This window comes from Epargyreus clarus, unplaced genomic scaffold, assembly GCF_041222505.1.
Source record: "Epargyreus clarus isolate Ecla_fem2 unplaced genomic scaffold, WU_Ecla_fem_2.2 ptg000026l, whole genome shotgun sequence".
Taxonomy (NCBI): Eukaryota; Metazoa; Arthropoda; class Insecta; order Lepidoptera; family Hesperiidae; genus Epargyreus; species Epargyreus clarus.
The window spans coordinates 16290020-16302261 of record NW_027332233.1 but is presented as its reverse complement, the minus strand read 5'-3'; the positions used below and the strand labels follow the sequence as shown (position 1 = coordinate 16302261).

General features: G+C 37.0%; 1 protein-coding gene across 1 annotated transcript; it reads right to left on the bottom strand.

Annotated features, from left to right (window-relative positions):
- Positions 1-119: 119 nt before the first annotated feature.
- On the bottom strand, positions 120-6155 carry MESR4 (misexpression suppressor of ras 4). The gene is made up of 2 exons (XM_073088280.1): positions 5804-6155; positions 120-5686 (listed from the first exon to the last, which is right to left on the bottom strand). Exons 1-2 carry the CDS (start codon positions 5852-5854, stop codon positions 398-400), a joined length of 5340 nt encoding a protein of 1779 aa, XP_072944381.1. The 5' UTR covers positions 5855-6155; the 3' UTR covers positions 120-397.
- Between the last annotated feature and the right edge of the window lie 6087 nt (positions 6156-12242).

Below are 12242 nucleotides of genomic sequence, written 5' to 3'. Positions count from 1 at the left end.
GAATTGTTTTGTATATATGGTAAAGTATCAAACGTAAAGTTTATACTCGTTATTTTTAAAAGTCAAGATTGATTTGCATCACATACAAAACAGTAAGAATGGAAGAAATAAAATGACAGTTGTGGTATCAAAAATTGGATTTATATTTTCATTTTGCTGTATACGTTAATGTCATTAACAATTTGCCAGGTTACAGAGTTGGCCGCACAGCCAGTATCAAGCATAACATGTACTTTTATAACAATGATACATTTTTTTTCAGACCTAGTATTCTAACTTACACATACTACCTAACTACGAAGATATACAGGTAAAGCTAATTTATCTACAATCATCAATAAGTTATATACAGATAACAATACAGAATAGTTTATATACACCTACATTTCGATAAGACTTATCTGTAACCTGAGAAACTCTGATTTTTTCTACACTCGGGGCAGTACCATTTGCCTTTAGGCGGTACCATGATACCGACACACTCGAAGTGGAACCACTCAATGGTGCAGCCCTCGGCGTCGCACGCTATCATCTCCGACACCTCGTCGTACGGACAGCGGCAGTAGCAGTATACGCTCTCGCCCTCGCGCGCCTGCCGCACTGCGGGCCGCTGGAACGGGTATGGCAGACTCGACGTCCCGGAATTCAGATACGTCGGAGGCGGTACGGGATAGGAGCTCTGCATGCTGTTCGATTGATATATTTCTAGATTACCTTCGCCGCTAGAGTCCGAGTCACTAGATTCCATGGACTCAGTGTTCATCAATATGCGCGGTGGTTCCGGATCCGGTATAGGTGTTGTCAACCTAATTGGCTCTGTGTAATTATACAATCTTTGCGGTATTACGGTCGAAGGTACCTCTTTTTTGGGTTTGTGCGTAACTGGGGAGGGCAAATCTTCTTTTCGCCATTCTAGCTTTGGAGGCAATTGGGGTTTCAGTGCCGCTGTTACGTTTGACGGAGTTTCCTCGTCACTGGAGTAGCCGTAAAATTTATTAGGTACCCGCCTTCTCTTTGACGCTCTTTTGCTTTCCGCTGATGTCATAGGGGTACTGGTATTAGTGGTAGGTAATACAGGTTTTGGTGTCTCAGGTATTTGTACTGTGTTAGATTGCAAGGAAATAGTGATTTTATTCGGTGCTAGCGGCGGTGGTGTTTCCACTTCTGATTTAGCAATCACTTCCTTAGGAATGTTAATTTTAATAGGTCCATGTTTCTTGGAGCTTTTAGATTTCTTTTTCTTTTTACTCTTTTTCTTACTACTACTTGTTTTCTCTTTCATTTCAGCCTCTTCCTCCTTTGGTTCCTTTAATTCCTGTTCTTGTTCTGCCTTAATAGGTGTGGCACTGCGACTTACTTCTTCCGATACAGAACCGCCATCAGAAGGCGCCACTGACGCCAACATCATCAACTGATTTTTCTTCTCGTTATGCAATTTATTCACCAGTTGTTGAGGATTCTTATCATAAAATTCTTCATCTGTCTCGCTTTCTTCTGTGTCTAAATCGGTTTCGGCAATAAGTGGCTCGGGCTTTTCAGGTACTAATACAGGAGTTTCAGACATTCCCATCACGTCAACATTAGAGCCATTACTAATTCTTCTCTTAGGTATTGACTTTTTCTGTTTACTCTTTTTCTTTTCGCTGTTTGAGTCATCTGAAGAATCTGAATCAGATGAGCTGGATGTTGAGGAAGCGCTACTCGACGAACAGCTGCAATTTGACCCACACGAACAACTCGTATCACTATCACTGCTACTACTGCTACTAGATGACAGATCACCATGTCTTTTCTTCGGAGATTTCTTACTTTTCTTTTTATCTAAGCTAAACATATCATCGTCACCATTTAAGTCAGTTGGTACTAGACAATAATCATGATCCGACTCACAAACATGTTTCCTAATTGGTACAAGTGGTGGTGTTTTTTCCTTTTGCTTTTCTACTTTTGCTTGATATTTCTTAAAATTATCCCATATTTCTAAAACTTGCTGTTCATCAGGCTTTTCGTCATCCATAGGCTCTAATGTTTCGTTTTCTAATTTATTAAGTGTCGTTTCGATCGGCTTTGTTTCACTCGACTCCTTAGTCTCATCTAAAACGATTTTCGTTTCTTCAGTGTCTTCACAAGCTTTTTCTGGTAGTTTCTCATCTTTAATTGAATTAGGAGCGCCACTATCAGATTCATCACTACTATCACTTTCCGACAGATTCAATGTAGGCAAGTTTATATCTAGCAGAAGAGCATCTTTGTCTTTTAACTTTTTCTTCTTTGATTTCTTTGATATTGGCTCAGTTTCTGCCTCAATTTTTTCTTCAGAAGATCCAGCTTCCTCTTTAGGCTTGTCATCAACTAAATCAATTACAGCTATAGGCTCTTTTGTTTCTTCTGATGAATTTCCATTAGTTACAGTTAATGATTCTTCTTTAATGTCAACTGACAATTTCTTTTGATGTTCTTCAACATGTTTATTTAACAACTTTTTAGATACAAATTTTTCTGTACAGCCTTCTTCAGTACATACATATGGATATTCTTCAGTATGAAACCTTTTGTGTACTTTCAAATATACCGCCCGCGTGAATTGTAAATTACATTCGTCACAATTAAATATAGCTGGAGGTATGCAGAAATGATAGACATGTGGCCACTTCTTTTGCAAACATCTCTTACATAGCACGCTCTCAGTGCCATGCTTCCAAAACAGGTGGTTAGTTATATCTAGCTTATTTCTATATGAAATACCACAGCGGTAACATAAGTGATGTAACTTATGCTTCCATACATGGTTAGACAAACGTGCCTGACTTTGGCAAAATTCTAAACATACATCACAGGTATGGTGTATCTTCCTAAGATGGACCATTAATCTAAATGATGATGATATAGTGTCTATATTACAAAAACAACATCTAAACCTAGCTTCATAATCAGAATCATATGTTCCAGGGCACAAATGACATAGCAACTCACTATACGAATAAAAGTTATTTTTACACATAACACACAATAGGATTGTCTTCTGGTGCATTTTACGATTATGTAAATAGAGATCCTTGTGAATAGCAGTTTTGAAGTAACACTGAAAACATTCAAAAATATGACTATACTGTACATCTTCACACTTATCAACACTATCATAAGTTTCTAAGTTTATATAGATTGAAGACATCTCCTCCGCTCCTGCTCTCACTTTAGCTGTAATAGTTTCCGGCATCAACTCTTCTGCAGTTATGCTATTGACCGTGGCCGAAAATCTATGCTCTTCTACCATGTGAAGAGCCAACTGTTCACAATTTACAGCTATCTTCCTGACATGATTGCAATAAATGCAATTAAAAACTGTCGAAGCCAAAAACACTTTTAGTAAGTCCTTCAATGGATATTTATCAATAGGTCTGTCTAATGTCAGCTCAGTTATGGGAATATCACAATCATCTGGTATGGCTGGGTCTTCAACATTTAATTCAGCTGATGTGTCTTGTTCAGGTGGTTCAGTCTTTAATTCTAGCTTAAGGTCTATAGTATCTTCTGGTGTTTGTACTTTTTCCTCGGGGTGAAGATGGGTTTCCAGTTCACACTCTCTTGTGGTCTCTTCATCCTCTTTGTTTGGCTCTTGAAATGGCAAAGATGGCTGTGGTAGCTGCTCAGGAATAGCTTCTTCTTTACTAATATCCATCTCATCAACAGTAGTGTCAGGCTTATGATCCTCTACAGTCAACTTATCACTGCCATCGCTGTCTGATGAATAATCACTAGAGGAATCTTTATCTAAGAATTCTTTCGGAACTCTTACAGTTAATTTCGGGACCCTATTTAATGTGTTCACCTCCTCTAATTTATTATCATATATAGTTGTTTTGATTGTATTTTCAGGTTTGGCTTCAACAGGTTTAGGTTCACTTTCAAGATTATTATTTATTAATGTTTTTAATGTCATCTCTTTGTTGTTTTCAAATATAGTTGTTTTTACAAATGGGCTGTCAGCTTTATCACATATTGTAATTTTTATTGATGGTTTTGCTGGTGGAACTGGTTCTACTGGAAGTGATTTTTCATACCTCTTAGGGGGTCGTCTTGTGCGTGTAGGTGGTTTATTGGCATACTGCTGACCGACAGTTGGATCTACTGTAGAGTTTATTATAACTGGTGAATTTGCATTATTTAGGCTAAGTTTTAATTTGATTCCACCCTCTTTCTCTGTGGGTTGGCTAGGGGGTTCCTCAGATTTAATAGGTAAGCTCTCTCTGGGTGGCGACAGGTTCTCAGGTTCCGGTGAATCACTTTCATCTGACTGATCTATGCTTTCATCCCCATTTGGAAGACAAGGTGCATTTTGATTTGTGTGATGTACTGGGCTTGGATTTATTCTTGATTGATTTGAATTATCAGGTTCTGCAGCCACATCCAAGATTCTAGATGCATTACTGTGCATACTGCTTGATGCATTAGAATGTTCTGAGATCATACTTACATCACAATTCAGTTCAAAGTTGGGTGTTGCTGTTGCAGTCTTTTGCATTTGTTGGTGGTTGTCGGATTTAACTTCACATGCATCTTTTTTGTCACTAACAGTTCTAGGTATGATATCCTTACCTACTGTGGGTCCATTTGTTGTTAGATCACTTGCACTTTTCATATTTTTCACATTATTAGGTTTAGCCGTGTTCTTACTTACGAGCATTGGAACCGGTTTGGGCTTAACATTGTTACAATCATGATTGAAAAAGTCATCCTGCTCACTACAGATCTCGTCACAAGCACAACACATTAGATATAGGGTCCCATTGTACACTTTGCAGAACTCCTCTTTGCTTGAATAATTGAACTCCTGTACATTGTGTTTATTTGTAAGATGTGATGATAGTTTTTCAGCTTTTGAAAACATTCCTAAGCAGAAGAGACATATATGCCTGTTGTGAACTTCCCTCATGTGGAGGAATAGATTCCAATTCTCATAATAGGTGCCACAAGCTGAGCACAGGTACACCTTGCGTGTGACCCTTGATGGTCCACTGCCAGTCTCTGAACTCGGTGTTGCCTCCGGACTTAATGCGGGTTCTTTAGCTTGTGCTCGACACACGAGTTGATGCTCTTTTAGCATTGCCAGGGTCTTAAATGACATGGAACAACATTTTCGACACTTAAATTTCACCATAGGCTGAAGTCCTAGACTCTGAGCGTACTCCTTCAACTGGGTTCCCTTTTCAACTTTACCTTTTTTAAATTGCGGTAATTGGCTTTTAGGAACAAGTCTGGGGACCGGCTTGTCCTGCTCATTGTCCAAATGTAGAGGAGCATTGTGAAATTGGTTTCGGTCAACTCGTTTAGGGATTAGCTTGGGAGCTCGCGGGGCTGTATTTTTGTTTACACTGGGTTCACTGGGTCTGTTCACAAACGGTTTTTTCTTTTTACACGCACTGTTGTAAGGGATGGAAGTGTCAACGAAGGGCCGCTTGCCGAGGTGTATGCGCAGCGGGTTGATGCGCTTGCGGCACTTGTCGTCGTACGCGTCGGCGCTGGGCCGCCGCTCGCGCGCGCTCTCGGAGGGACTGGACGGCTCGCCTGCGAAATCGTGTCCGTTCGCCGTTAACTTCACGGGCCGGTCACCGTACAAACTCGCCAACGAACCAGATGCGATTTTATCGTCCTTCGTATTGGCTACATTACCATCTTCCATAGTTTTCTGGAATGCAAAACACGTGCTTAGTTTGACTGCTGAGAAACAAAAGACGTTCAAACAAGAGGAAATCGAAACTGTGATTCGAATTACGATAACAACAATGCATGATATCGACTGTACCTCTAAAATCGTACGTCCAGTACGAGTGCAACAATAAAGATTCGTTTCCATACATCCGTTTGAGTAAAGCGCTCCTTACATCTGGCCTAATAGGAGGCAGCCGCGGGCTGGTCATTCCCGTAAAATGGCGTCACTTCGCACTGCGAGGATTGGTGATATCAGATGCGTTGCACCACTTTTGAATCACACTTATCACAGTAAATATACATTTTTCAGCTGTAAAAAAATTCACATATGCACAAACAAATCAAAATAAGCTCGTCGAGCTGTTTATTTCCAAACACATTATCGAAAATCGTAGCGCGTTTAGAAGCTAATTCATTTACCATAGACTCAACCTTTATTTTTTTCGCTAACTTTTTAAACACCAGAGATGTCCCCAATAATTTGAAACACGTGGTTATTGCCATAGACAATTGTAATTATAATATCTTTTTAAAGTGTTTCATAAATCAAATGTACTTTTTATAATTAAATAAATGATTCCTAATATGTGCTTTCATGTTTATTTTAAGATTAGTGAACAACAGTTCGCAATAGTTATATTCACTAGTGATGTGCCTTCTCACCTGCAATGGCTAGAATAACGTGTCCGTGAAACTAGCACAGCATTTGCCAGCAGAGCACTAAAAAATAAGAGTTCTATTCGCATGCACATGAGTTCTATAGTTCCTGATAGTTTTCAGGAATAGTTCTGGCGATTTCACGGAGATAAAGCAGAATGAAATAATGCTCTGCTAACTTCACACAGCAGAGCATTTTCTACAAAATTGAAAAAAAAGCTATTGATTAGTGTAATTAGCTAATATCTGGAGTTCCTAATAGTTTTCAGTGATAGTTCTCGCGAAATAAACTTAAAAAATAATTTATAGATAAAATAAATAAACAAAAATTTAACCAAAAAAAAAAATATGGAAAAAGGTTATTTAAAAGTGGAAACTCGTCGATTTTGCAAAGACTAGTAATAAAATGATACATTTGTACAATAACTGATCCAGGAACTCACACTAAAGTGCCAGCACAGCATACTAGAATAGTACAAATCGGAAAGATTTTCGACAAAACTTTTTTTAATATTATTTTCACGTAACCAGGGGGAAGGATCTCAGCGGTTTTACATAGGCTAGTACTATGGCTACAATTTAAAAATATAACCAATCCTAGAACTCACACTAAAGTGCCAGCAGAGCATACTAAAATAACAAAAATCGGATGGAGTTTCGAGAAATATTTTTTTTAAATTATTTCCACGTAACCAGATAGCGGGAACTCATCGGTTTTATATAGACTAGTAACATAGCTACAATTTAAAAATATAACCAATCCCAGAACTCTCACTAAAGTGCCAGCAGAGCATACTAGAATAACAAAAATCGGATGGATTTTCGACAATTTTTTTTTTTTAAATCATGACCACGTAACCAGATGGCGGGAACTCATCGGTTTTATGTAGATTAGTAACATAGCTACAATTTAAAAATATAACCAATCCCAGAACTCGCACTAAAGTGCCAGCAGAGCATACTAGAATAGCAAAAATCGGATGGATTTTCGACAAATATATTTTTACAATCATGTCCACGTAACCAGATGACGAGAACTCATCGGTTTTATGTAAACTAGTAACAAACCTACAATTTAAAAATATAACCAATCCCAGAACTCACACTAAAGTGCCAGCAGAGCATACTAGAATAGCAAAAATCGGATGGATTTTCGACAAATATTTTTTTTCAATCATGTCCACGTAACCAGATGGCTGGAACTCATCGGTTTTATGTAGACTAGTAACATAGTTACAATTTAAAAATACAACCAATCCCAGAACTCACACTAAAGTGCCAGCAGAGCATACTAGAATAACAAAAATTGGATGGATTTTCGACAAATATATTTTTACAATCATGTCCACGTAACCAGATGACGAGAACTCATCGGTTTTATGTAGACTAGTAACAAACCTACAATTTAAAAATATAACCAATCCCAGAACTCTCACTAAAGTGCCAGCAGAGCATACTAGAATACAAAAATCAGATGGATTTTCGACAAATATTTTTTTTCAATCATGTCCACGTAACCAGATGGCGGGAACTCATCGGTTTTATATAGACTAGTAACATAGCTACAATTTAAAAATACAACCAATCCCAGAACTCACACTAAAGTGCCAGCAGAGCATACTAGAATAACAAAAATCGGATGGAGGTTCGACAAATATTTTTTTTTAATTATTTCCACGTAACCAAATAGCGGAAACTCATCGGTTTTATATAGACTAGTAACATAGCTGCAATTTAAAAATATAACCAATCCCAGAACTCGCACTAAAGTGCCAGCAGAGCATGCTAGAATAACAAAAATCAGATGGATTTTCAACAAATATTTTTTTTCAATCAAGTCCACGTAATCAGATGGCGAGAACTCATCGGTTTTATGTAGACTAGTAACATAGCTACAATTCAAAAATATAACTAATCCCAGAACTCACACTAAAGTGCCAGCAGAGCATACTAGAATAGCAAAAATCGGTTGGATTTTCGACAAATATTTTTTTTTCAATCATGTCCACGTAACCAGATGGCGGGAACTCATCGGTTTTATGTAGACTAGTAACATAGCTACAATTTAAAATTACAACCAATCCCAGAACTCACACTAAAGTGCCAGCAGAGCATACTAGAATAACAAAAATTGGATAGATTTTCGACAAATATATTTTTCAAACATGTCGACGTAACCAGATGGCAAGAACTCATCGGTTTTATGTAGACTAGTAACATAGCTACAATTTAAAAATACAACCACTAGTCTACATAAAACCGATGTGTTCTCGTCATCTGGTTACGTGGACATGATTGAAAAAAAAATATTTGTCGAAAATCCATCCGATTTTTGCTATTCTAGTATGCTCTGCTGGCACTTTAGTGAGAGTTCTGGGATTGGTTATATTTTTAAATTGTAGGTTTGTTACTAGTCTACATAAAACCGATGAGTTCTCGTCATCTGGTTACGTGGACATGATTGTAAAAATATATTTGTCGAAAATCCATCCAATTTTTGTTATTCTAGTATGCTCTGCTGGCACTTTAGTGTGAGTTCTGGGATTGGTTGTATTTTTAAATTGTAACTATGTTACTAGTCTACATAAAACCGATGAGTTCAAGCCATCCGGTTACGTGGACATGATTGAAAAAATAATATTTGTCGAAAATCCATCCGATTTTTGTTATTCTAGCATGCTCTGCTAGCACTTTAGTGTAAGTTCTGGGATTGGTTATATTTTTAAATTATAGCTATGTTACTAGTCTATATAAAACCGATGAGTTCCCGCCATCTGGTTACGTGGACATGATTGAAAAAAAAATATTTGTCGAAAATCCATCCGATTTTTGCTATTTTAGTATGCTCTGCTGGCACTTTAGTGTGAGTTCTGGGATTGTTTGTATTTTTTAATTGTAGCTATATTACTAGTCTACATAAAACCGATGAGTTCTCGCCATCTAGTTACGTGGACATGATTCAAAAAAATATTTGTCGAAAATCCATCAGATTTTTGCTATTCTAGTATGCTCTGCTAGCACTTTAGTGTGAGTTCTGGGATTGTTTGTATTTTTAAATTGTAGCTTTGTTACTAGTCTACATAAAACCGATGAGTTCTTGCCATCTGGTTACGTGGACATGTTTGAAAAAATATGTTTGTCGAAAATCTATCCAATTTTTGTTATTCTAGTATGCTCTGCTGGCACGTTAGTGTGAGTTCTGGGATTGGTTATATTTTTAAATTATAGCTATGTTACTAGTCTATATAAAACCGATGAGTTCCCGCCATCTGGTTACGTGGATATGATTGTTAAAATATATTTGTCGAATATCCATCTAATTTTTGTTATTCTAGTATGCTCTGCTGGCACTTTAGTGTGAGTTCGGGGATTGTTTGTATTTTTAAATTGTAGCTATATTACTAGTCTACATAAAACCGATGAGTTCTCGCCATCTGGTTACCAGGACATGATTGAAAAAAAAATATTTGTCGAAATTCCATCCGATTTTTGCTATTCTAGTATGCTCTGCTGGCACTTTAGTGTGAGTTCTGGGATTGGTTGTATTTTTAAATTGTAGCTATGTTACTAGTCTACATAAAACCGATGAGTTCTCGCCATCTGGTTACGTGGACATGATTGAAAAAAAAATATTTGTCGAAAATCCATCCGATTTTTGCTATTCTAGTATGCTCTGCTGGCACTTTAGTGTGAGTTCTGGGATTGTTTGTATTTTTAAATTGTAGTTATATTACTAGTCTACATAAAACCGATGAGTTCTCGCCATCTGGTTACGTGGACATGATTCAAAAAAATATTTGTCGAAAATCCATCAGATTTTTGCTATTCTAGTATGCTCTGCTGGCACTTTAGTGTGAGTTCCGGGATTGGTTGTATTTTTAAATTGTAGCTATGTTACTAGTCTACATAAAACCGATGAGTTCTTGCCATCTGGTTACGTGGACATGATTGTAAAAATATATTTGTCGAAAATCCATCTAATTTTTGTTATTCTAGTATGCTCTGCTGGCACTTTAGTGTGAGTTCGGGGATTGTTTGTATTTTTAAATTGTAGCTATATTACTAGTCTACATAAAACCGATGAGTTCTCGCCATCTGGTTACCAGGACATGATTGAAAAAAAAATATTTGTCGAAATTCCATCCGATTTTTGCTATTCTAGTATGCTCTGCTGGCACTTTAGTGTGAGTTCTGGGATTAGTTGTATTTTTAAATTGTAGCTATGGTACTAGTTTACATAAAACCGATGAGTTCTTGCCATCTGGTTACGTGGACATGATTGTAAAAATATATTTGTCGAAAATCCATCCATTTTTTGTTATTCTAGTATGCTCTGCTGGCACTTTAGTGTGAGTTCTGGGATTGGTTGTAATTTTAAATTGTAGCTATGTTACGAGTCTACATAAAACCGATGAGTTCCCGCCATCTGGTTACGTGGACATGATTGTAAAAATATATTTGTCGAAAATCCATCTAATTTTTGTTATTCTAGTATGCTCTGCTGGCACTTTAGTGTGAGTTCGGGGATTGTTTGTATTTTTAAATTGTAGCTATATTACTAGTCTACATAAAACCGATGAGTTCTCGCCATCTGGTTACCAGGACATGATTGAAAAAAAAATATTTGTCGAAATTCCATCCGATTTTTGCTATTCTAGTATGCTCTGCTGGCACTTTAGTGTGAGTTCTGGGATTGGTTGTATTTTTAAATTGTAGCTATGTTACTAGTCTACATAAAACCGATGAGTTCCCGCCATCTGGTTACGTGGACATGATTGAAAAAAAATATTTGTTGAAAATCCATCCGATTTTTGCTATTCTAGTATGCTCTGCTGGCACTTTAGTATGAGTTCTGGGATTGTTTGTATTTTTAAATTGTAGCTATGTTACTTGTCTATGTAAAACCGATGAGTTCTCGCTATCTGGTTACGTGGATATGATTGTTAAAATATATTTGTCGAATATCCATCTAATTTTTGTTATTCTAGTATGCTCTGCTGGCACTTTAGTGTGAGTTCGGGGATTGTTTGTATTTTTAAATTGTAGCTATATTACTAGTCTACATAAAACCGATGAGTTCTCGCCATCTCGTTACCAGGACATGATTGAAAAAAAAATATTTGTCGAAATTCCATCCGATTTTTGCTATTCTAGTATGCTCTGCTGGCACTTTAGTGTGAGTTCTGGGATTGGTTATATTTTTAAATTGTAACTATGGCACTAGTCTACATAAAACCGATGAGTTCTTGCCATCTGGTTACGTGAACATGATTGTAAAAATATATTTGTCGAATATCCATCTAATTTTTGTTATTCTAGTATGCTCTGCTGGCACTTTAGTGTGAGTTCGGGGATTGTTTGTATTTTTAAATTGTAGCTATATTACTAGTCTACATAAAACCGATGAGTTCTCGCCATCTGGTTACCAGGACATGATTGAAAAAAAAATATTTGTCGAAATTCCATCCGATTTTTGCTATTCTAGTATGCTCTGCTGGCACTTTAGTGTGAGTTCTGGGATTGGTTGTATTTTTAAATTGTAACTATGGCACTAGTCTACATAAAACCGATGAGTTCTTGCCATCTGGTTACGTGGGCATGATTGTAAAAATATATTTGTCGAAAATCCATCCAATTTTTGTTATTCTAGTATGCTCTGCTGGCACTTTAGTGTGAGTTCTGGGATTGGTTGTAATTTTAAATTGTAGCTATGTTACTAGTCTACATAAAACCGATGAGTTCCCGCCATCTGGTTACGTGGACATGATTGAAAAAAAAATATTTGTCGAAAATCCATCCGATTTTTGTTATTCTAGTATGCTCTGCTGGCACTTTAGTGTGAGTTCTGGGATTGGTTGTATTTTTAAATTGTAGCT

Bases quoted from the DNA above. Each gene is read 5' to 3' on its own strand.
- MESR4 (XM_073088280.1), bottom strand. From the start codon at position 5,854: ATGGAAACGAATCTTTATTGTTGCACTCGTACTGGACGTACGATTTTA. The intron at 5,687-5,803 runs GTACAGTCGATA...TTTGCATTCCAG, and splicing joins CTGGACGTACGATTTTAGAG to AAAACTATGGAAGATGGTAA.